This window comes from Varanus komodoensis, unplaced genomic scaffold (genome assembly GCF_004798865.1).
Source record: "Varanus komodoensis strain SLA01 unplaced genomic scaffold, ASM479886v1 scaffold1, whole genome shotgun sequence".
Lineage (NCBI taxonomy): Eukaryota > Metazoa > Chordata > Lepidosauria > Squamata > Varanidae > Varanus > Varanus komodoensis.
This window is the reverse complement of record NW_025335268.1, coordinates 48580058-48604547: the sequence shown is the minus strand read 5'-3', so window position 1 is coordinate 48604547 and position 24490 is coordinate 48580058. Positions and strand designations below refer to the sequence as shown.

Here is a 24490-nt window from a genome sequence, read left to right as displayed (position 1 = left end):
TCCAGATCTTCTCTAAAGGGTCCATAAACCATCCAGAGCAGATTCTGGGTTCCAGGGGTCTGCAGGGGGAGAAGAATCCACTGTGCTGGAGGGTGAACTAAGTTGTATACAAACCAGAGCTGAAGGCTCAATTAACAGAAGCTTCAAGCAGAAACACATATTCCTGTAGTCTCACAGACGTTAGGGAAAGTATACATCTGAAATATTTTATTGATACATTTACCAATAAGGTCTGCACAAGGTGCTGGGATAATAGGTGTGATAAATTATTTTTCAGATGGTCTCAAGAAATGTTACAAGAGCAAACTCTTGCTGAATTGAGGAAGTCAAAAAGTTTTGACGTTTCTTGTATTCCTGGATGGGATAAAACTCAGTTGTTTTTCTTGATCCCCTGCAGTTCTCTGTTGCTTCCAGAGGAGGTGATTTGTATCACAGAAAGAGTGGTTTGTATCATTGGAACCTCTCCACTTTCCATTGTGGCCTGAGAGTTCCAGCTCACAGAAGAGCCATTGGATAGCATCTGGTCCACGAACAAGCATTTAGCCTTGAGCAAGCCTTGTTCCTAGAAGTGACATATGAAATCCATAATGTTAGGAGTTTCCAGGACAAGTGGTTCCACATATACCCAATTTGCCTCTTAAACATGATGCAGCTGAAGTGATGCTTGATCTCTGATGAAGATTTCAAGCAAGAAAACTAAAAGGGTCTGTTAAACAATTGGACTGACAATTAATGACTGAAAATTTACTTATTTATGCTGAAGAAGACTGGGCATTCTCACAGTAAAGGTGCACAGCATTTGGAACAGAAACTATTCTGATAGATAAGATGCTGCAAGATGTTTGTTAGTTATGTACTTTTTGTGAGGGGGGAAGCTTTCTACTTTGGTATTTAAAAAAAAAAACTTAAAAATAGGGCAGCCCTTCTGTTTTATGATTGCATGTGTAGGAATGGGTGAGGAATTAATTAGTTCATAAGGAAAAACCCATTAATTTCAAATAAATTGAGAATTGCAGCAAGAAGAGAGTGAACATTTGAAAACAGGAATGTTGGAAAGACAAAGGAAAACAGAACGATTGACCTCCCTTTGAGTTGGGTCAAGCTTTCTTTGAGATGGATCAAACTCAAAATGGGGCTGCTGCCCACCTCCTTTGGACCAACATGCCTCCTGCTACTCTTCTCCCTTGCCTTGGGGAGGAGGTGGCAGGAAGTGGAAAGCAGGAAAGCAGGACAGGAAAGGTTAGGTGAGAAAATTATACACTATGGGGATCATTTCCTGTCAGATCATCAGTCTTGACTGCCATCATCTCCTGCCTGGGGCCATATGACTTGTCCAGAACATGTCATTTGCCCAGTTTATTTTTGGAGAGAACAAGTATTTACTGTTCCTAAACATCTGGACTCTGAGATGGCTCAACCTATCTGGTTCTGCTCCATAGACTTTATAGACATAGTAAGGCAATATAATTCTGCTCTGCTGAAACTCCAGCTAGAATTGCTTCCTCAATTCACTGCCTAGCTAGGGATGGTGTTTACTAGCCTCTTGATGGATCAGAAGATGTGAGCTGGAGATTGATAGTAGCCCCTGATTGCCCTGCTACAATACAGCATAATGGCCCCATTGCCTCTATTTCTTTGCAATTTGAATGGCAGTCTGTATCTGAAGAGCAATTCTCTGGTGAGGAGGGGCTGGCAAAGAGGTGAATATGGCTAGCAAAGACCCAATCCCCCACACACCACAGTGCTCCTCAGATGTACTAAGGAACAGGTTTTTTAAATCTACTGTGTTCCTAGATAGGAGAGTGAAACTGCTCTCTCCTGGGATTGAAACATTAATCCTTATCTCAGGAAGATAACTCTCCAAGTAATAAAGAGTTTAGCACAGTCATGGATGGTCCAGTCTATAGGGATTGGAGTAGTTGGCTTGTCTTTCCTATTTCAGTGTGTCTCTAGTAAGGAAGTGTTTTGTAGATTGTACAATTCAGAGACTCCATCCTATCATACGGATGGTCTACCTTAACCTAGGTGGATATATTTTCAGTTTAATGAAGGAGTCTGACTGGATCATAGGATCACAGCTAGAGTTGGGGTAATCTGGAGGTGCAGTTGGCATAACTCTGATCCAGCCAGGTAGTTGCTGTATTTTTTTAACCTATCTCTGTCTTGACCCGGGAGTACAGATAGCCCCTTCCTGTATCGTGCGTTGCTTTCCTCCTGCAGTATAGCGAGGGGTAACTATAAAACCCCAAGGGTTGAAGTCTCCAATCCAGCAAGTGAGAAAGCATTGACTAACCCTTTCAGCATCAGAGTTTTTCAGGGAGCAAGACAGGTAGCAGAAAACAATAAGAAAACTATACATAAAGATCAGCACAGGTACCTGGAGAAAGCAGTGAATGTGAGAGATTGTACTAGATTGCTCCAGTTATTGCCAGAATATAATAATATATTGGAATGTGTTGGATCCTAATATATTTCTCTTAGCCCACTATTGGAATCATTTTCCACTTTTGGTTTTGAGACAGTTCCTTGCTATGTCCCTTTTGAGGGTTGCCAGAGAATTCCACAATGGACTGAAATCAGCCATATTTCTGATTTCAGACATGCTTTCCCAACTTTGAGATTATGGATTGGTTTTTTCCACTGTTATTTTGTGCATTTTTGTGCAAACTGAGTTGCACAAAAAATATACAAAATATAAAACATGGATCAAAACTGTGTAAATTCTTCCATTCAATACTGTGTAAAAATACACTTTATGGGGATTTGTGCATGAATTACAGGTCTGTAAATTGTCAGACAGTGACACAAAAGTCATCCCAAAATCTGCAATCACTATCAGAGCAGCTTTCTTTACATTTATACATCATTTCCCTTTTTACTGTAACTGGAAGCCTTAGAACCAGCCCAGCTTCTAAGATGGATGGTCCCAAGCCTAGTCTGAGAGAACCTACTCATTTAGAAATTGTTCAGTTCCTTCTTCCTTAATTTGATGTGTTAGAAGCTAGCAGCTCTTGTGACAGACTTTTGCTATATTACTTTATTGTCATGCAAATCCTGGCTTTATAGGAAGCACTATGATTGTAATTGCAAGGTTATGATTTTGTTTCACTGTTTCACTTATTCATGATTTTATACTTCTTATATAGGGACTAGACTGGTTAATTTTAACATAAAGATCAGTCAGTATCTAATTTGCATATTAAATTGAATGCATTAAATGTAATTTTAATGCCTTTCTTATGAATCTGGCATGCATAAAATTACTGTTCATGTATGTTTCAACTGTTGTGAAATATTTGTGTTCAGAATTTGTCCTTAGCCTCAGATATAAAGAGGAAAAAACTAAGGCTGTGCCTTGTATTTATGTTAATTAAAAACTCTTCCAAAAGATTTCTTCTTCTGCCTATTTCCAGACAGTCATTTTTTTAAAAACTATTTACAGCACAAGCCTATGCATCTTTGCCCAGATGTAAGTTACATTTGATGGAACGTCAACTCATTTAACTGTGGTCGAGCTGCAGACATAAAAACCCCTGGCCTAACTATGGCCTAAAAATCACTAACTATAGAAGTACCAGGAATTCCTTTACACCTAAGTTTCTGTACTCATTTACTAGGAGAAGTAGGGCAAACACTATGTTAAATAGGAATCTGTCCACATCATGAATATGAAAACCAAAAAAGAAACAAGTAGTATAGAAAGAAAGTATGAGAAGAGCTTATACAAATTTCAGTGTGTGGATAGAAAAAGGTATTTTCTTTTGTCTCCCTAGATTGGGGACATGAATGGCTGGTACCTGACAGATGTACTTGGTCGTGCAAGAATTATGCCTCAGCAGGACAGCTTTGATGGACCTCAGCAACTTAGCATCAACAACATGGCTGCAAGAAGTGTTTTTCAACAGATGTATTATTGGAGTGCACCCAGCCCTTATTTGGGCAACAAAGTAAGTGCAGATGGTCCTTGCATGGGTGTTAATTTGATTTTTTTAATACAAAAAGATGAAATAATTATATATTTTTGGGTTCCCATTTGTCAGATTTTTGATATTTCAGCAAAATTACAAGCTGAAAGCAATTTGCATAGACATTCCGAGAATCCTGGTGGCATACAACACAAAGGCTAAGGAGATGAAGCAAAATGCTTCCACTCTTGCAGCCTCCTGACAGTTTTCTTAATGGTTTCTTGTTAGGAAAGCTCAGGTAATTTGCAATATTATTTCCAAAATGAAATGGCTGGTGGTTTGCCTTGAATAGAAAAACATGCATTTCTTACCAGTTGTATTTATCTCACATACCTCTCCTGCAAATTTTGCTGGTCTGTACCCACTTAATTTACACAGATGCTGACAGAATGTTGAGTTAGTAATCTAGAAAATGTGTGAATGCAGGAAGTTTTACACTACAGTTCCACAGATGAGGAACTACTAGAATGTTTACAGGTTTTATTGCATTGTTTAATCCCACACAGTTATTTACAAGCTAGAATGTCTTTTCAAGTCTTAGATCTTGTTGATGTATGTCATTTCCTAACCACTCTACAATGTTAGCTTAGGTGGTCAACTAATCAAATTGGCTATATGGTACTGTACTGTAATAGGTTTATAATGACACTGGAGGACTTCCATTGACATCACTAGAGGACTTCCGGAAGTTATACTTTCGGATACGTGACAGTGCAGAAGTGCACCTGTGTTGTTTGTCTGATGGGTTCTTCCTCATATGGCGTTACTGTTAGGATGGTGAGACCTGTGTTATGCTTTGCTAGACTCACCTCTTATTTATTACAGTAAAGTACACAAAAGCACGTTTGCATCTTTGAAAACTTGCAATTTGAAGGTTTGTATGTAGGGGACTTTTCTGTAGCTTGTTTGAAACTCTAGGAATATCTCCCAAGGTAGTTTCTCAAGGCTTCTCTGCTATAACTTTTTCATATTGGCTAGAAATCAGTATGACAGAAGGTAAGAAAGCAAGTAAAGATTAAGCTGCATCTTCTCCCAAGAATATGGACATCTGGTTCAGAGCTATCAGTTGCTAAAGAGTTTAGTGTGAGCAAGATTTCATTTGTTTGATACAATAGGTAATTAATGTCTCCTGTGCTTATGAAAGATCCTGTGCAGTTTTTTTTTTCTCCTACACAGGGAGCAAATTAGTGGAAAGAACACAAGTAGTTTGTTTGACATGGAAGGCATTTTCCCCCCTCTTGTAATTTGGAAAAATTTTAGTTTACTGTCAGACTCTCTGTATGAATGAAACAATTTGCCTTAATAACTGAACCATATAAATTTTTGATACTACAGTAATACTGAAAGCAATCACAAATTACCATAGTACATCTTAACTGTCATTTTGTAGCATGTAAATTATAGCCATGATGACATACTTAGCCAAGGTGATTTAGTGTATTGCGATGGAAATGGAATATTGCAGGTTATTATTTGTAAACTCAATAAAACATTTCTCTAAATAGTTGAAACTGGATTAAACCAGCCTTTCTAGATAATGTTTGCTTGCAGTGCTACAAATACAGTAATCCCCATTGTAGGTGTGATTTTCTGGGATTTATTGCCTAAGATAGCACAAAGTAATATACAGTAGATGGAAACCTTGCTGTCTATTTTTTCATTTACCTTCTTGTGTTTATTGCCATACCTTCTTCAGTGAGATGTGCCAAATCTTTACATTTTATTCCTACTAATTTGCTCATTCATTCATTTTATTTCAGGTATCTGGGGTACAGTCCATCTCCCACTGATTTTTCCTCTTAGTTTATTTGTTTATCAATAATATCCTGCCTTTCAGCTGAAAGACAGCATACAACAGATGTTAATTATACACAAACCCCAAACCTCACATCAACACACACAACTTCATTTATCTGGCACTATGGCAGCATGATCTTTGATCATACCAGGATGGTTCCCAGGCATGATCCAGAGAGTCCAGTTTTTCTGATGCGTTTCTTGATTTCCCCCATTTTCTTCTATTTTGCTTCCTGTGGCAAGTGGATTTTGGACTAAGGAGTTAGTTCAACAAGTCACTTACAATGTAGGGGGGTGGGGAGAGTGAGAGAATGACTTATCTGTCTTGCTGAAGTCATAAATGTTTGGAAATCTAGATACTTAAAACTTTTAGGCATCACAGCTGGGAATCTTTTTAGCATATAAAGGAATGGCCAGTATGCCATCTTTGGTAATCTGTGAGTTTTACTGGGCTACTCATTCCAGTAATACTTTGAATGTAAGTAACTAAGCTCATGCATCAGTTACTTACATTCCAGTTCAGTTACAACTGAGCTCATGCTTGAATTTTAGAAACTTCCAAGCATTTAACCTTTCATGTAGACCTAGCAAAAAATTTTTAATTTCCATCCATTTGTTTCTTCATACTTCTCTATTTCATAAATATTTTCTTATCTTTCTGAGTGCTGTTTTCTCCAGGAAAAAAGTGTCTGTATCTAAGCAATCAATCAGGTTTGAATCCACAGGTTCCAAAAAGCAAAACAAAGCAATGCAGACAAACCTAGCTGTTGTGCAGCATGATTTTGTACATAGGATTTAATTGGCATTACTGTGATGCCTTGGTTCAAGGATGTATTTTAGTTGTGAAAGACATGGCCTGTGAAGCCATGAAGATGGTAAGGCTCCTAGAGTGCCCAAGAAGCACAAGAGTCATGGAATGTTCATTTTGTCCTTGATTAAAGAAGAATGCTCCTCATGACCAAGGGAAAACATGCAAATACTTGCCTGATTGCTATGCCATCATCCATCTGACAAACCCACAAGGGTTCCTTTGATTGGGCCTGGCAAAACCTCCAGCAAAAATGGTGCTAATGAGAAGCATCTCCATCTCCCAGGTTAATCTCGTCCGGATACCCTTGGTGATATCTTTTGTCTGACATACTATACTGCGCTGCTTTATATAGCCAGCTAGATGCTAAATTAATCAAGGTGCAAGGATTGTATCAGAACCAAACTATTGTTCCCTTTGTTTTCACTATTCCTGGTCTGAGCCACTTTGAATCTACAGCTTCTTCAGGGTTTGGGCAGGCGGTGCTCATACTTTGTACTTGAGCATCCTTTGGTGAGTCTCAGCTCCAAGGATAATTTCAGGGTCCAAATGTCCATAGGGACATTCACTATGATTCTCCTAGCACAATTCAGTGCTCTGTTGTGATGCTGCAGCACTACATTTCCAGGGCCAGGGATGCCCTGCCCTCCTGCCTAGTTTTCCCTAGTAGATCCACATACCTTGATGTGCTCCACAGAGAGAGCTTTATTCTTGCTAAAGCACCCCACTGAGTCCAGAGCTAGGTTCACGCATGACATGCTCCATCCAGCTATTTCAGTGCCTCGGAGGTAACTAAGATGCATGTGTGAATTGTCTAAATATGACATTTATCCTGCAGGAAGTGTAGAACACTAAGAAGCTGACACCAAAAAGGATCAAGTAGAATGGAAATCTTTGGATTGCAGTGGAAACTCTAACAGCCCCAGCAATGAGGCTTCCAATCCAAATCTGGTTTCAGTCAACATTGTGGTGCCCCTTAGCTTCTGTTTTGTATCGCTATCCTTTTCCATCAAAGAGCCATTTTTAGTTTCTGAACAACAGGTTATTCAGGCATACAGTAAGTGGCTTGCCATCATTATTGTCCCATGTTTGAACTTGTTACTAAAGCTGAGAAAGCTGAAGGTGGTCTGTGCCTACAGCGTTAGTCTTCCTTTTTTGCAATCAGCCAGGAAGTGTTTGGGTTCTTCTCCCTCTAAACTCATGCACTTATATCTGTTCCTGCTTCATTTTTTCTCTTTCTCCTAAATCTGTCCATTTCTGCACAACCATTATCACTAGCAGTCAGGATACCTTGCTCAAACAGCCTCCTGATCCCGGGCTTTGCCATTTCCATTGCAGTATCTTTCCTTCTGTACACTTATTTCCCTAATCATCATCTTTTTTTCTATTTTTTTCTGGCTAAGCTTGTAAAAATCGGTATACTGGCCCATGTGCTAGTGGGTGAACAAATGAACTAAGCCATTTTTTCTTCTGTAATACATTTGTGTCCAAGTATGTTTGTTTCTTGGTGAATCCAGTTTTTACACTGCAGTTCTGTGACCAGCAAAAAATGCACTGTGTCCCTAAGCATGTACTGCTATTTTACGGAGGCTTCCAGGAACATATATAAGGAAGTTTAAATATTCAGAAGGCCAGCCCAAGACATGCCTGAGGCATAGCAAGAAATGCTAAAGCAACATCCCCAAAGCAAGACAAATTAGTTTAGAACTAATCTGAACATTAGTTTAGAACATGGAACAGGCAACTCTCCCTATTGCTGGGAGTGAACATGCACATGAAATAGCTAATAATTGTCACTTTTTCATAAGACCCAAAAGCTGCTGCCTGAGGTAGCTGCTTCATTCTGCCTCATGATGGGACTGGCTATAAGAATGCGCACCTGTCTTCCAATTTAGATCTGCACACCTGTCTTTCTAGAGTACCAGTATATCTATAGCAAGCACACCTGCTACACAAACGTAACAATGTCCTCAACACAGGGCATTTTATGTTACATTTTGCTTAGAAATATAGAGAGTGCTGTAGCAGCTACCAACAGGTATTTTAAAAACAGGATAAAGTGGGGGAGCTGACTGTGTTTTTTATTACACCGGAGTCCTACTGTGATAGAATGTTTCCCAGATGATGGTGGTTTTGGTTGTTGTTATAAAGACACTTTCCTTGCAGGTGCAGAACGTGATCTTGAAAAACATCTTCGTTAAAATGATTTAAAAATCCCGAAACTTGCACAAGCCATGGGGTAAGAGTGTAGGCTCATGTTTCAGTCTACTCCACAACCACCCTTTCCCATTTCCTTTCACTTTTCCTAAGGAAGATTGTCTCTGGCAGGGCAATTAAAGGCACTAATTGGATTAAAAGGAAGTAAGGCAAACTTTTTCAGCCAGACTGGAGGATATTCTGCAGTAATCGAATGCTGAGTACCTCTGAGACACTGTAGATTGAGCAGACATGCGGATACCAATCAGAAATCCATCCACCTGTCTCATGGGAGAGGCCTACTGTTTGGACAGCATGAGAAATGTGTATGTATGTGTGAGTGTGGATATCGCCAATGCAAACAAGGAATGCTCAGGCAGGACCATTAAGAAGGAAAAGAAAATAATGTTTCACCCAGAACTACTTGAAATTTATTCAGGAGGGTAAAACAATCATCTGTGTCTATTCATGCAGGCCATCCGTTCTTGTTGCTGTCACTCCAGAGTTGTGAGGTAATGGCCCCGTGATTCAGCGAAACTGCTGAAGTGTGTACTTGAGCTTCAGTTTGAGAGATGGGTTCATTTATCATCATAATAAGCTATTACCACTGATAGATCACAACTCATTGAGGAGACAGTCAGTCTAATTGGCTCAACTCTGTCAGCTTTCAGTTTGCCTCAAGGAGATGAGCGGTACTTTGCAGGTAATATTCAATGGCCCAACAAGCTGCTTGCTTTAATAATTCACCACATTTCAAATTGAGGGGGGGAGATTAGCCTGTATGGCTCCTTTCTTCAATCTGATGATAGTTTGGCCTTTGCCTCCCACTTTTTTCCTCTTCTCTGGCCTGGGAAACAAAATTGAAGTTTTTAGAAAAACTTAGTGCAGCTCTTGCCTTCCAGCAATCTGCTGCATTTTCCCTTAAATCTCCTGCTCATGTATGTTTCCTTTCTAAAGTCATTAGCCTGAGCTTCTCTGGAATATGTGGTCTTCATTCACATCGCATTCTTTTCTTGAACTGCCAGGCATGAGAGTGAAAGTTAATGGGATTCTCTTAACAAAATGTTGTAGCCTAGATTGCATTCTAGAGATTAATCGCACATGCTATAGACTGATCCAGACATCTTTAGCTATAAAGTAATGAAACATATGAGAAGATAAAGCTCTCCAAGGAGTTAAAGGCCACTTTACACTCTTAGTTGGATTTTAGGCAATCATGTCAAACAGTGAATCACTCCTGCTATTTAGAAGCCTTCTATCCTAGCTTTTAATTTTTCCCCACAGTGTTTTTCAATTTAAATCTCAACGGCCACTTCTTGTTTGTCTGATATTGCATTTTGGACCGTAGGCAGCCACTTAAGAAAACTTAGTTTTTTCCCCAGGACTTTGTAGAATCTTATTCCTCTTAAGTCATGTTTTGCAGGGCTATCTGGTCAACTATCCTGCAAAAGAATTTACATTAATAAGTATGTTGCAGTGGGCATCTGTTACTGATGCTGCTCTGTGCCATCGTGACCAATATATGTCAACCCTATGAATTAATGTCTTCCAAAATGCCCTGTTCTTGACAGCCATGCTTAGCTCTGGTAAACTCAACTTCCGTGTTACTTATTGTTGATCTGAAAGCTCAATATTGGGGAGTTTTTCTGTTCCATCGCATAATATAAACGTAAGAGTAGCCTTGCAATGACCAGTTCTGAATCTATTTCAGTTCTGCTGGAAGGAGATAAAGAGTTTCACTGAGATCCTTTTATTTTCTATTTTTTAGAATCAAAGGTGCCAGGGATTGACCTGGGGCTTTCTGTATAGCACCCTGGCTGTGATAGACGTTGCTTGTATGGGATAGAAAGAACTGGCATCATCACTAGAAATGCTGTGGTGCTACAAAGGAAGCATGGGGCATGTTTGCTCAGCTTCATGAAAGCCTGCAGCTGCTGAGTGAGTGGTATGGCGTATCTGTGTGGATCACTCCACGTCCCTTGCCCATGCTGGGCTCTGCCAGCCACTCAGCAGCTTTGCGCCTCTGCCATGCTGAGTTGGCACCTCTATTTCATGGTGTCCTCCAATAAAAAGGACAAGCTTCCCTCACCCGTGAACCCATGGCATCTCCGGCACCCTGCACCTCAGACTTCTGCCACACACAGACCCTCTTTCACTTTCATTATTATCTCCTTGACCATGAATGCTATAGCTGAGCTCTTGCTACTCAAGGTATTCCAAAATTGTTAATGTTTAGTTCTTTTCAGGAAAATACTTCTTTCAGAGGAATCATTTTGAGGGAAATGTCAAACATTTTCTTTGGAAAAAAATGACACCTCCAAATTTAAAATGGTGGTTTTTTTGCAATATGCTTTTCATATAGTTCTACAATCTGCATCATAATTGCAGTATCTTATGTTCACAGGAAAGTATACTCTGAGCTATTTTACGAAGCTATTCTACCGCTTTCGTGTCATTAAATGCACACTGCAAACTGTGGCAGACATTATGGATCCTCAGAATTCAAAAAGGTCTGCAGTTGCCGCTGCTTCCAAGGTCTCCATGGCTGACACCTTTTCCCATAAATAATAGAATGTGAAACCATGAAACCAATAAGGTTTTGTGTAGGAAGCACCATTATGGAATATGCAATGAACAGAGTAGTTAATTGCACCAGTAATGTGTGACAGAGTTACATCAAGACTACAAACCAAGGAAAATATAGATTCTATATTATTGTGTAATTATGATCTCATGTCACGTGCTTTTACTGGTACATAAAACTGGTACTGGTTTTTTATATGCTCCATTTCCAAATGAACATAGCAAACATTGTAAAAGTGGAAATATAAAGGACAAAATTAAGATTAGGCTTTTGCAGTTAACAAGAGTGAGCACAAAAGCATTCTGCCCTATTTGTTGCTGCCCTGAAGTGACACTGGTGTTTCATTTTTATGTTTTTACTTAGCAGCTCACAATTTTGCAGAGAATTCCTCTTTGCTGAAGCTTTGTCATTTGCTAGATGTTCAGAATCAAAAAGTCAGTGAGGATTTTTTTGGAGCTTCACATTAATTGCTGCATAATTTTGTGTTTGCAATTTAGAGGGATGGCCTTTTTATTTCATTCTTTAAAATGTTAATTTGTGTGTGTTAACATTTTATTAAACTTCCCTTACACTGATATAAATGTTCTAAGGACATAAACAAGAACATGCTGTGGCATTTAGACAGATGAAGGGAAGGTTTGCTTTGCCAGTATTGGTTATGCTTTATAATATACACTTTGGGAACGAATATGCTCTCTGTTTATGTATTATTTTAAATAGATCAATAAAGCAGTAGAAAAAAGTGAGCATTATTTTATCAATTCTGTACTCTCTGATCTGTTCAGGGAACAGAAATGATAGGGAGGATAGAAAAAATGGAAATATGAGTAGGGAGGAATGGACAGAGGCCGGAGAAATTGAAAGAGCCAACAACAGCAACAGCTAAAGGAGTCAACAAAATAAACTTTCCATTGGCCTGTGCCCATTGGCCTCTCAGCATATAGACAGCCATATTTTACCTAAGGGTAATTAATGGAAAGGAATCATGGAACATGGGTGGGAAAGGGTTTGTGCTGCAAGTTTGCACTGTCCCACCATCCCAAAAGGTAATGCTTAGACCTTGACTGTTAGGATATGCAGAGCAATCTGCAGCATTCTGTGGGGGGTCTAGTTTACCTTGCAAGTCCTTGCAGGATTAGCATAGGACCCATAGGTGCTTACAGGATTAGGGCCAGTCCAAGCATGCAGAGCAACTGGAAGCCACAGGAAGGTATATTAAAGGCTTCCCAACCCCATTCACCTTGGCTACAGCAATATGAGTACTTTTAGTGGCTGCCATCAGTCCTGCAATGCCCTTGTTGGTGTCTTGATCTTTGCCTGCTCCTGCCTTTGCTTCTGTTTCGTATCTATGGTGTCTGACCCTGGTGTTCTAGTTCAAAAGACCAGCCACTTATGACCTAGAGCTGATGCTGATTGTGTGATCCCTGTATGTAGCTGAACATTCACAAAACCTGGTGTGTCTAAAAAATCTAGCCCTTGCTTGTAACAAAAAAAAAAATTGTCTTTCTTAGCATTTTAACTGTGTGTGCCTCACTTTTATTATTTGGAATTGACTTTCATTCCCAATACCTTTTAAAAGATCAATCGAGAACACTAGCAGTAGCATCAGCAGCAGAAGTGGCACATATTGAAGAAAGCTTATCATTGTTGACTTACACAGGCTGGTTACCAGGGTGATTTAATTTCAGCTGAAGCAGTTTAGATCATGATGCGAATGAAAAGTAAAAAAAAAAGTTTGATTCATCTCACCAATTAAAATTAAAATTTAAGCTTTAAAAACCACCACCAAACCTTATTCCCATGGTTGTCATGTAATAGAAAGATGCCATATCATATTTTCTGTTTCATTCATCTTCCAGTTATCTGTTTGGTCCTAAGTTTTCCATCCAAGTATTAAAGGACCAACTCTCTAACTTCTGTATGGTCAAGCTCAAATCATCATCTCGTGGGACAAACTTTGAGAATGCACTGCATTTATTTTCTATAAACAGAGAAGCAGGGCGAGTCAGAAGAGGCCTCCCGGGCCGTCTGGTCTGACTCCCGGCTCCAGCCAGCTCCACTCATGACATGCCCACCATGTGCATGTCATAATCCTGTTTCTTGTTAACCATGTTTTTGACACGGTTAAGGGTGCAAGCTTCATAGCTTTTACGTTGTCAGGGGTCATCTCATATCGGAATATGTGTGGTCCAAATCATTGTTTTCTCCCCAGATCACTCTACCCCATTCACTGTGTGACTACAGATGTTATCTATGCAATCCCGTGAAATCTCTATAGCCACTTGCAAATTTTCCATTCATTCTTTCACCTCAGCTGCAGAACACTTCCCTTTTTACTTTCCTTCCCTCTTTGTGCTGCCTGCCTATCCATAACCTAAATCACAGGTATACTTGTTCCTATGAACGGATGTGTAACTGCAGCTTCGCTGCTGGCCACTTCACAGCAAAGAGGCTGCACAGCTGCAGTTCTCCTGCTGTTACAAGTGTCACATTTCCTCCAATTCCGTTTCAGCCATTGCAAGAGCTGTTACAGGAGATGCCGGGGGTACAAACACGTGTCAGGAAATGATCATGCTTGCCTCAAAGAACAGACAAGATACACCATATTGGCACTAATGGGAATGTTATTTTAAAGCTAATTGCAGTGTGTGTGTAAGATATAAATTGGGATTTTGGATGTGGAGAGGAGTGTTAAACCATTTTTTCCAGGTGTTCTGCTGTCCTGATAAAATTAACTTCCTATGATATAGTCTAATACCACATTTAGTATCACATGTACTTGGCCCTAAGGGTCTTTCCTACAGTACAGTTCCATAATTAGGTGATTAGTCCAACACTGTGAATTGCATTTTTTCAGGTGTGTAGAATCAAAAGAATTACATGTTTCAATCTAGTTCAAGCACTGAAAGTTTTTGAATAGAGAGACTTGCAATTTAAAAAAATGAAAACCAAAAGACCTAAACTATCTGATTCTACAGCTTTATTAATGTTTTCGCTTTGGGACTTGGGGAAACTGAGATGACTCTAGGTTTTCAATTTGAGGTCTAATAGTCAAGTCCTATTTATGTGAGCCAACAGGAGATACTGAGCATGTGGATATCCTCTGTGTGCGAAGACAGTCTTCTGTGTGACCCTAAGCCTGAGCACACATAGGCTGTCTTGGAGATGGTAGGATCTGCCACCATGATCCTGTGATCTCTTGAAATACATATTGGCTGCATGGCCAGGGCTTTTCTCCAGTGGTTCATGCTGGCACACAGTGCTCATTTATCATGGCAAATACAAACATTGAAACATACTGGTAGTTTGTTGTTATACTGAATTTGTTATTTGCTATTATACTGAATTTGTCTCAGCGTGTTTGCTTGATTTAAGATATAAGTAGAAATAATAGAATTTCAGCAAAGGTTCTATTAGTACATACATGCTTGCGGCATTATGTGTTTTAGTTATGTGGCCGAGGTATTTCATTTCTTAGTGTCCATTACTTACGTTTTTGTCTTTAAGTTTATTTTAAACTGTTATTTTAATTGGAGTAATGGAAAAACATTGTTTAATCTGTTATGCTAGCCTACATTGGTTTATGCTAGTCTTTGACCATAATACATAAATAAATAGTTTGAGAGATGGCAGCAGCATTTGGAGATAATGCTTTTGCTTTTATTTGTTTACGCATTAGCGTCCAACAGAACTGCATCTTTCTGAAAAATATTGACATGTAAAGTAGAGATTGCTGAGGCACATGGTAAAAATAAGTAAAATGTCTGCATAATTTGGAATATGGCAGCAATCATGTTTTATGATTGAGAGATAATCTCCGAGCATCTGACATTAACTGTGAGACTACAAGATGAAGATTTGCAAATCTAGAGACACATTAATAATTTAGGATGATCGATCTTGGCATTTCAGCTTTCATTTATTGATCACATTAGTTACATTGCTTCATGTTTTTCTGTGTCATTTATATCCTGTAATTTATTTGGTATTTGTGTTTTCCACAAACAAAAGTTCATTAACAGTTCCATCCAGAAAAGCTCAACTGTGCTAGTCAGAGGAACGGTGGACATGTGTGAGCTTGTGTCGTACATAATACATGGAATTGTTCTGTGTGACGTACTGAGACACTTTGGTTAATTTGAGCAACAGTTTTCTTACGTGTACTATTTTAAAGTATGACTCACTGGACAATTAAAGACAATGTTTAGCATTGAAAGAATGACAAGAGAAATGAAATTATACTTCTTTAATAAATAACGGATGTATCCATTATCTTGTGTTCCTATACTCTTACTATTTCCTATAGACTTCCCTTAAAATGCGATCTTCTTGACTTGAATCAACCTTTAGCCTCCATAACTAACATTCCGTTGCATTTGTGATGATTCCAGCCTTTAGTTATACTGGGTCAAAAGTGTCTTTCACACTTGGGACAGAATCTGACAGAGTGTTTGTGCTCCTGCCAGTTCTCTTCTGCCTCACGTTTTCTGTTACACCAGCAGGAATGCTGATTGTTTTTTGTCGTGGTCTCTGTGTGTCACACATGTGAGTGCCGCGCCTGTGCGGTGCCTGTATTCTGGAATCATTTCTGGAAAGATGCAGGTTAGGGCAACTTGTAGAGGAGAGTTTGCCAGCCTGCTTCCCACCATATATAAGCATGAGGAAGCACTAAATAGCCCTTTCAAAAGTGGTGTCTCCCATCCCACCACTTGCATAAATGAACTGTTAAGGCAGAAAGGAATTAAGAGGTGTGTTGGTGTCCCATCAGAATATGCACATGGTGTCCTATAGAACTTTCTCATGTCCAAATACACATTCATTGCACAAGTAATAAGGTAAGACCCAGACAGATTTTTGCAATTTATTTAGACATACTGTCTGCCTAGATTTATTGAATGCGATGTTCTTCTTGTAATTTTTCTACTGATTCTTTCTGTTGATCTTACAAAAATGAGAAGTCTGATGCTTCCAGTGTTCATTTAACAATCTGTCTGTTTATTGAAAAAGGTTTTGTCTTGCTTTTATTAATGATAAAAGTTAGAGTTGTCTTGAAATAACAGACCCACAAGTAGCTGCATCATTACATGCCCTTCCACTTGGCAAATGGAATGATTGCATATTCAGAGCACCTAAAGGAAATGGAAAAAGCAAAAGCAAAAATAAAAACCTTGACATGCGAGCCCTTGCAATCCTAATCCAGTTTCCTGAGAGTAAGCCCCACTGAACCCATTTGGAATTAGTAGAAATACATAGGATTGTGCTATAAGGGATGTGCATCTCAAAGTACTGCAAAAGCTAGAGATCAAAACATTCTAAGGAGAAATCAATACACCTCAGTATGCACATGTGTCTTATCTTCTCTGATCAGGAAACTGAGTGACTGCACCTGCAATTTCTGCCATTCTGCAGTAGTCATCCCCAGGTATGACTGCATTAGCCAATAATTTGAGGCTTCAAAGCTTAAATGGTGGTTTCTAGTGTTCAGAAGGAGCTGCAGCCTCTGAACAATTTCAGATTGTGAAGACATTTTTGGACACCACTGCCACAAGAGAAATCCAGGTGCACCCCTCCAGTCCACATTGCACACTTAATTGACCCAGCTTTGAAATATATCTGTAGTATGCAAACTACGATGAGTATGGAATTCCACTGAAGACATTTTAATGGGAACAGCTCATTATCAAACTCTTGCGTCTGAAAAAAGCTTCACTAGTCACCTATCTGCTTCCAAGCCTAGCCGATTTTTTACAGCCCTGAAGGGCTTGGGAACCAGATACCATAAGGTGTGCGTTGGATAAGAATTTATCAGGTTTGCACAGGGCAGCCATCGCTCATGCAAAGCTGACCTTGAATATTGAAAGCTCTGTACGATTTATCTGTCTAGGCTAGGATTCAACAGCCAGGGTTCAGCAAGCATAAGATAACTTTAATTTCTAGGGCTAATGCATAACTATTGTGACTTAATTATTCTATTTTCTCAATGCAGTTCATAAACAGTCCAAACCTTTGGGGAAGTAAATATATGTAATTAACTCTTTTCTTGTGTCAGTGTACTGTCAATTCACAAAGAGAAAATAGTGACTTATTAAGTGTCCCAAATGAAGCAAAACACTTTCAAGGAGTTATTTCAAATGGGTAGGGGGCAGGGAGAGACATAAAAGCAAGTTATAAGCAATTTATGTAAATTCTACACTATTCTTAATATTTTGTTTAATTGTTAGGAGTAGAAAGCACGTACAGGTGCTTTAATTTATGCAGTAAGTTTCAGAGAACAGCTGATGTTGACATAAATCTAATAAATGTATTTGATTTTGTTTGGCCAGCTTTATCTTATGATTTAAATATTTGATTTAATTATATTTAATCTATTGTTATTTCAAGTGCTCCCCAAGGGCAGAAAATCCATCCAAATTACACCATGTTGCTTCTTGATACATTTTTTTTATCAGAGCTGGGTAGAAATTTCGACAGAGCATGCAACCTTTCATTCTAGACTAATTTGAAATAACCACCACACTGTTTCCCATGCTCTTAGGGCCTATTTATTTAATCAGTTATTGAGAGATAACCCACAAAATCATTTTGACCTGTAATTTGTTTACCCACTCAAATGGTGATTCACCGGTTAAATGAGGTTGAAAGAGAGTCAACAGAGGCTCTTTATTCACTTCTCTTTAGTTATCTGTATCCATAGTATTATCTCTGGGTAGATGGATTACACATGTCTGTAGACAAACTCAGCAGTGTATAAATGAGCTGAGATAGTGAGTAAAGGTGTGCAGCTAGACCATCTCAGAATATTTTTTTAATGAAGATAGGACTTGTTTCCAGATAGCCAGTTTGATTTTTTTATCACCTTTGATTCTTACTCAGTAATAAATTTTTAATCACTGGCTGCATTTAGACAACACACTGAACTACAGCTTAGCGAAATATGAATGAGTTTAGTCTATCCCGCATCCATAGCCACTTGGGTTTAGCCATAGCTTGTTGTTATCCAGCTTAATCCAGATTCTTGTTAGTTTCAACAAGCTAACTTCAAACTGAGATTTTTGAAGTTGGCTGGTATAAGATTAACTACAGTTTTCGGCTTGTAAGGAATATAATTTGTGCTTAATCAAAAGTCAAAATGAAAGCTCCTGAAGTTCTTGTGGTCATGCCAGAGTGAAAGGAGAGGGGAGGGCACAAACCCTGAGTAGAACAGGCAAGTTTGTTGACAAACTGAAAGTCAACAAGTTGCCTGTTCCAGATGGTATCCATCCTAAAGTTATCAAAGAACTTAAGCATGAAATTGCTGACCTTCTTACCAAAATATTTAACATGTCTCTAAAATTATACCTTGCACCAGAGGATGGGAAAATGGCCAATGTAATAACCATTTTTAAAAAGAGGGGAGGATCGGGAGAGAGGGATCTGGGAAATACAGGCCAGGTAGCTTAACATCTGTTCTGGATAACTTTCTTGATGGTAACATTAAAGATTGAATCAGTAACATAAAGGGACAACCCCTGCTAAAAAAGACAATCAGCAGGGCTTCTGCAAGGAGAAGTCCAGTCTCACTAACTTATTGGAGTTCTTTGAGAGTGTCAATAACCACACAAACAGGGGTAATCAGTAAAAATTAGACATCCAGAAAGCTTTGACAAAGTCCCTCACCAAAGGGTCCTGAGTAAAATAAACAGTCATGGAATTAAAAAAAATGGCAGAGGGTGGATCTGTGGGTCACTAACTAGTTAAAGAACAGAAGACAGAAGATAGGAATAAATGGCAACTTTCCCAATGGAGAGATGTAACCAGTGGAGTCCCACAGAGTTCTGGGTCATGATCAGTGCTTTTAAACCTATTCATAAATGATTTGGAATTAGGAGTCAGTAGTGAGTTGGCCAAGTTTATCGATGGCAATAAACTTTTTAGTGTGATTAAAAACCAAAAGGGACTGTGAAGGGCTTCAAAGGGATCTCTTTAAGCTGGGAAAATGGGCATCAGATTGCAAATGCAGATTGATATAAGCAAGTATATAAAGTAATGTATGTTGGGGCACAACATCCCGACTTCAAGTATTCACTGATGGGATCTGAGCCAGCAGTGACTGAGCAAGAAAAGGATCGCGGGGTAGTTGTGGACAGCTTGATGAAACTGTCAGTCCAGTGTTCAGCTGCTGTGAAGAAGGCAAACTCTATGCTGGGCATCATTAGGAATGGAATAGAAATTAGAACTGCCAGAATCCTACCTCCCTTATACAAAGCCTTGGTGCTACCACACTCAGAATTCGTGTTCAGTTCTGGTAACCTGACCTTAAAAAGGAGATGGTTGAGTTGGAAAACCTGCAGAGAAGGGCAACAAAAAATTATCAGGGGACTGGAGTAGCTCCCCTATGAACAACTGGGACTGTTCAGCTTAGAAAAAGGCGAGTAAGGGGAGATATGATAGAGGTGTTTCAAATGATGCATGTTGTGGGGAAAATAGAGAGGTAGAGATTTTTGACCTTCTCGGTTCTCCTTCTCTTGAACCGAGGGTCAGCTCATGAAGTTGATTGGTGAAAGGTTTCGGATAAGATAAAAGGAAAGATTTCTTCACACAGCTGTGGAATTTACTGCCATGAGAAGCAGAGATGGCCACCATTCTGGATGGCTTGAGAAAGGGATCGCACACATTTATGAGGAAGGAGGCTCTCAGTGGCTCCTTCACCAGAGGTTGACTGGCTGCATGCACCAGTTTCTGAGTTGCTTGGCCAGGAGGAGGTCTTGTACCCGTCCTGCTTGAGGGATCCTGTGGGCAGCTGGTTTGCCACTGTGTGCACAGAGTACACCTAGATGTGCCTTTGGTCTGATTCAGTATGGCTTTTCTTATGTTCTTATATCTCAGTAAACTATAATTTAGTATGCTGTCTCTATGCAGCCACTAATTCTGCTGAGCATTGTGTACCACCAATTAGCATACACTGGAAGGTTTAGGGAGAAAGTCCACTCTTTTAACAGGCATTTAATCATCGTAATGGTGAAGAAATAAGTGCTGTTTAATGCATGCTTAGTAATCACTAGTCTGTATCAAATTATCTTGAGTGTATAACTATAAACAATGTACAATGCTAGATGGTTTCAAGAAACATATAGTTGAACTAGGCAGCTCAAGAGCTGTATAATCTTTCCTGGTGTGATTTGTGACCCCAATTCTACCAGTTCTTGTTTTCATACAAGCCTGGCAGTCGTGAAACTGGATGTTCCACTTAATGTTGATCTAGTTTTTGTGATTAATGAAAACATCTGTTTGTCACTTACCAACTTTTATACTATCTGAAACTTTGCCAGATAAATGTGTACAACTAAAATAGCATTCCCCACTTTTCAAAGAGTCATTTCAATATAGTAGATGGGAGACACTGATATTGAGGAGGGGTCTTATTGTAGACAGGGCAAAGATCCCCACCCTCTACTTCTTGTTTTAACAGCTTACTCTCATGCAAATAGTAGCAGTTCACCATCAGTGGCAGTATAGAGAGCAAACTTAGGATGTGTAAAGAATCTAATGGGATCCCTCCAGTTCTGGTTTAGCAGCCCTGCGCTGGCACTAACTTGAGTTAAGACAGACTATGGACTTCCATCACTAAAACACTCTGAAATGTTCCATTTAAAAAAAAACCCTAAGCTTAAAAAAGCTAAAATCAACCTAAATTGGAAAATTGAAGTGGAAAATCACACTGTCTTCATGCAACAGCCATATGTTTTCAAATGCCAATTTGTGCAAAAAAAAAATACTGTAAATTTTCACGAATAGTGCTATTTGTGAAAATTTCCTTCTCTTTAAAAAAATACTCAGATGTGCAGCCCATCCTAAGAAGTAAATGTGTGAAAATAAAATCATCTTGGCCCACTTCTAATCATCATTTCAAAAGTGGACAGGAAGGTCATCAAGCTCAAATGAGCCAGACATAAAAGTGCTAGGATATTCTGAAATATTTTCCCACACTGACTAGGTTTTCATGGCACCACAATTATTTATGAACTTTTATCCATGATGTGTCGTGTTGTGCAAAGTTGGACCAGTTCCCAGGATAGCTTGTTTCAAGGGCAGCAAATTACCTCGACAACCCATGTGTTGTAGGGATTGCTGTACAACTCCTGGATTGTTGTATCCTCTGAACCTGGGCAATTCACCCCATTGTGGTTTCCAGGAACTGGCCGTGGAACTGCCTGGCAAGGGCAGCATAATAGATTCTCCACTCATATTGCTGCCCACAAAAACACTCAGCCATGATCTTCTGTGGTGGGAGAGGCACTGTAAAGAGTCCAAAAGCCCCACTGAGCTGAAAGGAGTTTATCATCATGGCAGAAATGGGGAGACAAGTTGGTATTACCATAGGATGCCCTGGGGTACTTGTGGAAGGCAAGGGGGAGATCTGGAAAATAATCCACAGTGAGCTTAATCTTCATTCAGGGACACTAAGGGCTGTTTGGCCAAAAAAAAGCAACCCACTGTGACTTATTGCTAGGATGGGTTAATGTGACAAGCAGACTCACCCAGTGTCTCATTTAGAGCGATGCTATGCCATGATCTAGTATGTTCCAGAGGCATTGTTGGGGTCGGGTGGTGGGGGAATCCTGCTGATTTTAATTTAACTTGTGTATGCAAAATACTAAATAGTAAACAGAATGTTATCCATCTTTTCAGGAATTTGCATATTAGACTTGTGTTTTTTGATAGCAAGTGTTTTTAATACTAAAATACAATGCTATTGAATTTATAATGGTTAAATATTTTTATTACTGAAGAGTCCTAGCGTCATGTTACATGATAAGCATAGATTGGCACCAACAGAATTCTTATAGAAATGTATAGGACACAGTTAAACTTCAACCCTGTAAATATTTACATGGAATAAGGGAGCAACCCTATTGGTTTGCTGCCTACTTAGAAGTCTATAACCTCAGTAGAATTCTACATGTATTGTGACCTTAGGGAAGGAACAGAATTTTTGACTCGCCATCTTCCTATTTTTATACTTTCCTCTAGACAAACTTCTGGATGAGTGTAGAGGTGGAGCTAGGGAAGCCATACAATTTTCTCTTCCCTCATATTGCTGCCCACGAGAACACTCTAAAAGTCACTTTTCTGACTTCATGAAACAGTTGCTATACTTCTTCCTGTACTGGGGTGATAGAATGCATTTAAAGAGTCCCTTCTCATGGTTTTAGGTGGGGAAATTTAAATAAAATCTTAAATTCTAGGGATTCTTTCCAAGGACCATAGGAGTGTGCTGTAATGTCTATTGAAGAAGAGTGACAGAATTACTTCTGAGTAAATATGTCTAGAATTGATATGCATATGTTATTTTGGTCGATGTTAATTTGATATGTGTATGTTATTTTGGTCAATTGTTAATACAATTGGTGCCATTTTTTAATGTGCATTTCGTACTCTTAGTCCAAGGAACGCAGAAAAGAATATACAGTTCTTTCTCCCTTATCCTTGTAACAACCCAGTAAAGCAGGTTGGACAAAGAGATAATGACTGGGTCAGGTCACCTCATGAATTTCATGGCTAAATATATGTCTGATCCCAAGTGAGTGAGTAATGAATGGAAATTTAGAGAATAGAAAATGGATTAAAATATGCCATATGCACCTTGAACACTATGGATTTGTTTGAGATTATTTAAGAATGTTAGATTTGAAACACTACTTTGAACATGCTTGGAAATTTGACTTTGTAGGAAAATACAAACTAGTGACCCATGAATGTATCAGCATGCTTTATACAAGAATATTTGAAATCCCAGGAATATGCATTAGTTGTTGCTGAAAAGATGAACAAACATCTATGAATAAACATGAATAAATCTTCACTATCTTTAGCACATCATAGCATAGATGGGAAATGAAGCAATTCATAATACAATTAAATAAGTATATAAGTTTTCTGCCAATGAGCCCCATTATTTTGTTAACTGCATAAACAATGGATGAAGTTACCCTTCTGAATAACTCTCTTTGGGACAGAATTCAACATCCTGTTTGGCACAGAGAAACTTCAGCAACCAAACTATCTCCAGCTATTTGTGTTTGATGTGGACAGCCGTTTTGTAACTCCCTTAGATTTCCTATAATTTTTAAATACAGCTTTATTTCCAATGTAAATATCAAGTTAATCTAAGATCCTGTTGACAATTCAAAATCAGGTCAGCAGAAGGCAGAGAATTGTAGAATGAGGCAATATGAATGACTTCAGCCTTGTTTCACTAAGAAAACAAGGATCAATAGAGCTCAGAATAACATGGCAGTAATTGGGAGAAACTCAACAAATTTACTAATAATGTAGAGGATATTGCTACATACCTTGATTTCACATGCAAGTGTGTACTCTTAAGTTGAAACACATGTTTGGGATCTTTAGACTGTAAATGGCTAACTTAGCAAAATAAAGAATGGAAGAATTTTCAATAGAATAACAAGCTTTATTCGATTTAACACATAAGTTTGAACAGTTTGTCTACAATGCAGTAGACATCAGTAATTCTGGGAAGTAGCCCTTCCTTGCCTTGCTATATGTGCATTGCAATTTTCATGTAAGGAACACTTTACACACTCCTTATTAGAAAACTGAGGTGACAAGAGTGCTGCCCCCCTTCAGTAATATAATATTTGAATCAACCCATAGATATTTGCCTCTATGAAAACCATCTTTGCTTCATCCAACCATAAAGACTCCCTGGCCACACGCGGTGACCATGCTTGAGACAGCACCTGCTGCAAGCTTTAAGAGAATGATTCCTATTGTTCTAGGTCATTTCTCAAAGTGTTCCTGAATCTTTGGCTGTATGCCTGTCATATTTCCATCATTCTACTTAGGAACCCAGGAATCTGCCTTCGGTGAGTCAGACCCTTCATCCATCTTGCTTAGTAATGTGGACAGCAACTGGGGAAAGCCCTCCAAAGTTTCCAGCAGGAGTTTCTGCAGACCTGTCTGGGAATCCCAGATGCATATCAAGCACCTGCATTCAGATCACCCTATCAGATTCTGCAGTGACAGTACAAGGTTGTCTTTAGGCACTTATATTAATTCATTATAGGAATAAATTCAGTAGCAAATCTTGACTCAGTATAAATCATTACAGAGACTTTTCATCCAGACCATTGAATCTTA

At 39.0% G+C, this 24490-nt stretch overlaps 1 protein-coding gene across 10 annotated transcripts in view; it reads left to right on the top strand.

Moving 5' to 3' along the window:
* The window catches only part of LAMA2 (laminin subunit alpha 2), a 475192-nt gene that overhangs the window by 199743 nt on the left and 250959 nt on the right, over positions 1 to 24490 (top strand). For all 10 annotated transcript variants that reach the window (XR_006414199.1, XM_044424782.1, XM_044424799.1 and 7 more), the window contains exon 12: positions 3774 to 3947. Coding sequence is in view for 9 of the 10 variants with exons in the window: in XM_044424782.1 (XP_044280717.1) it covers positions 3774 to 3947 (174 nt within the window). In the remaining variant the exon portion in view is untranslated. The remainder of the gene's footprint in view (positions 1 to 3773; positions 3948 to 24490) is intronic.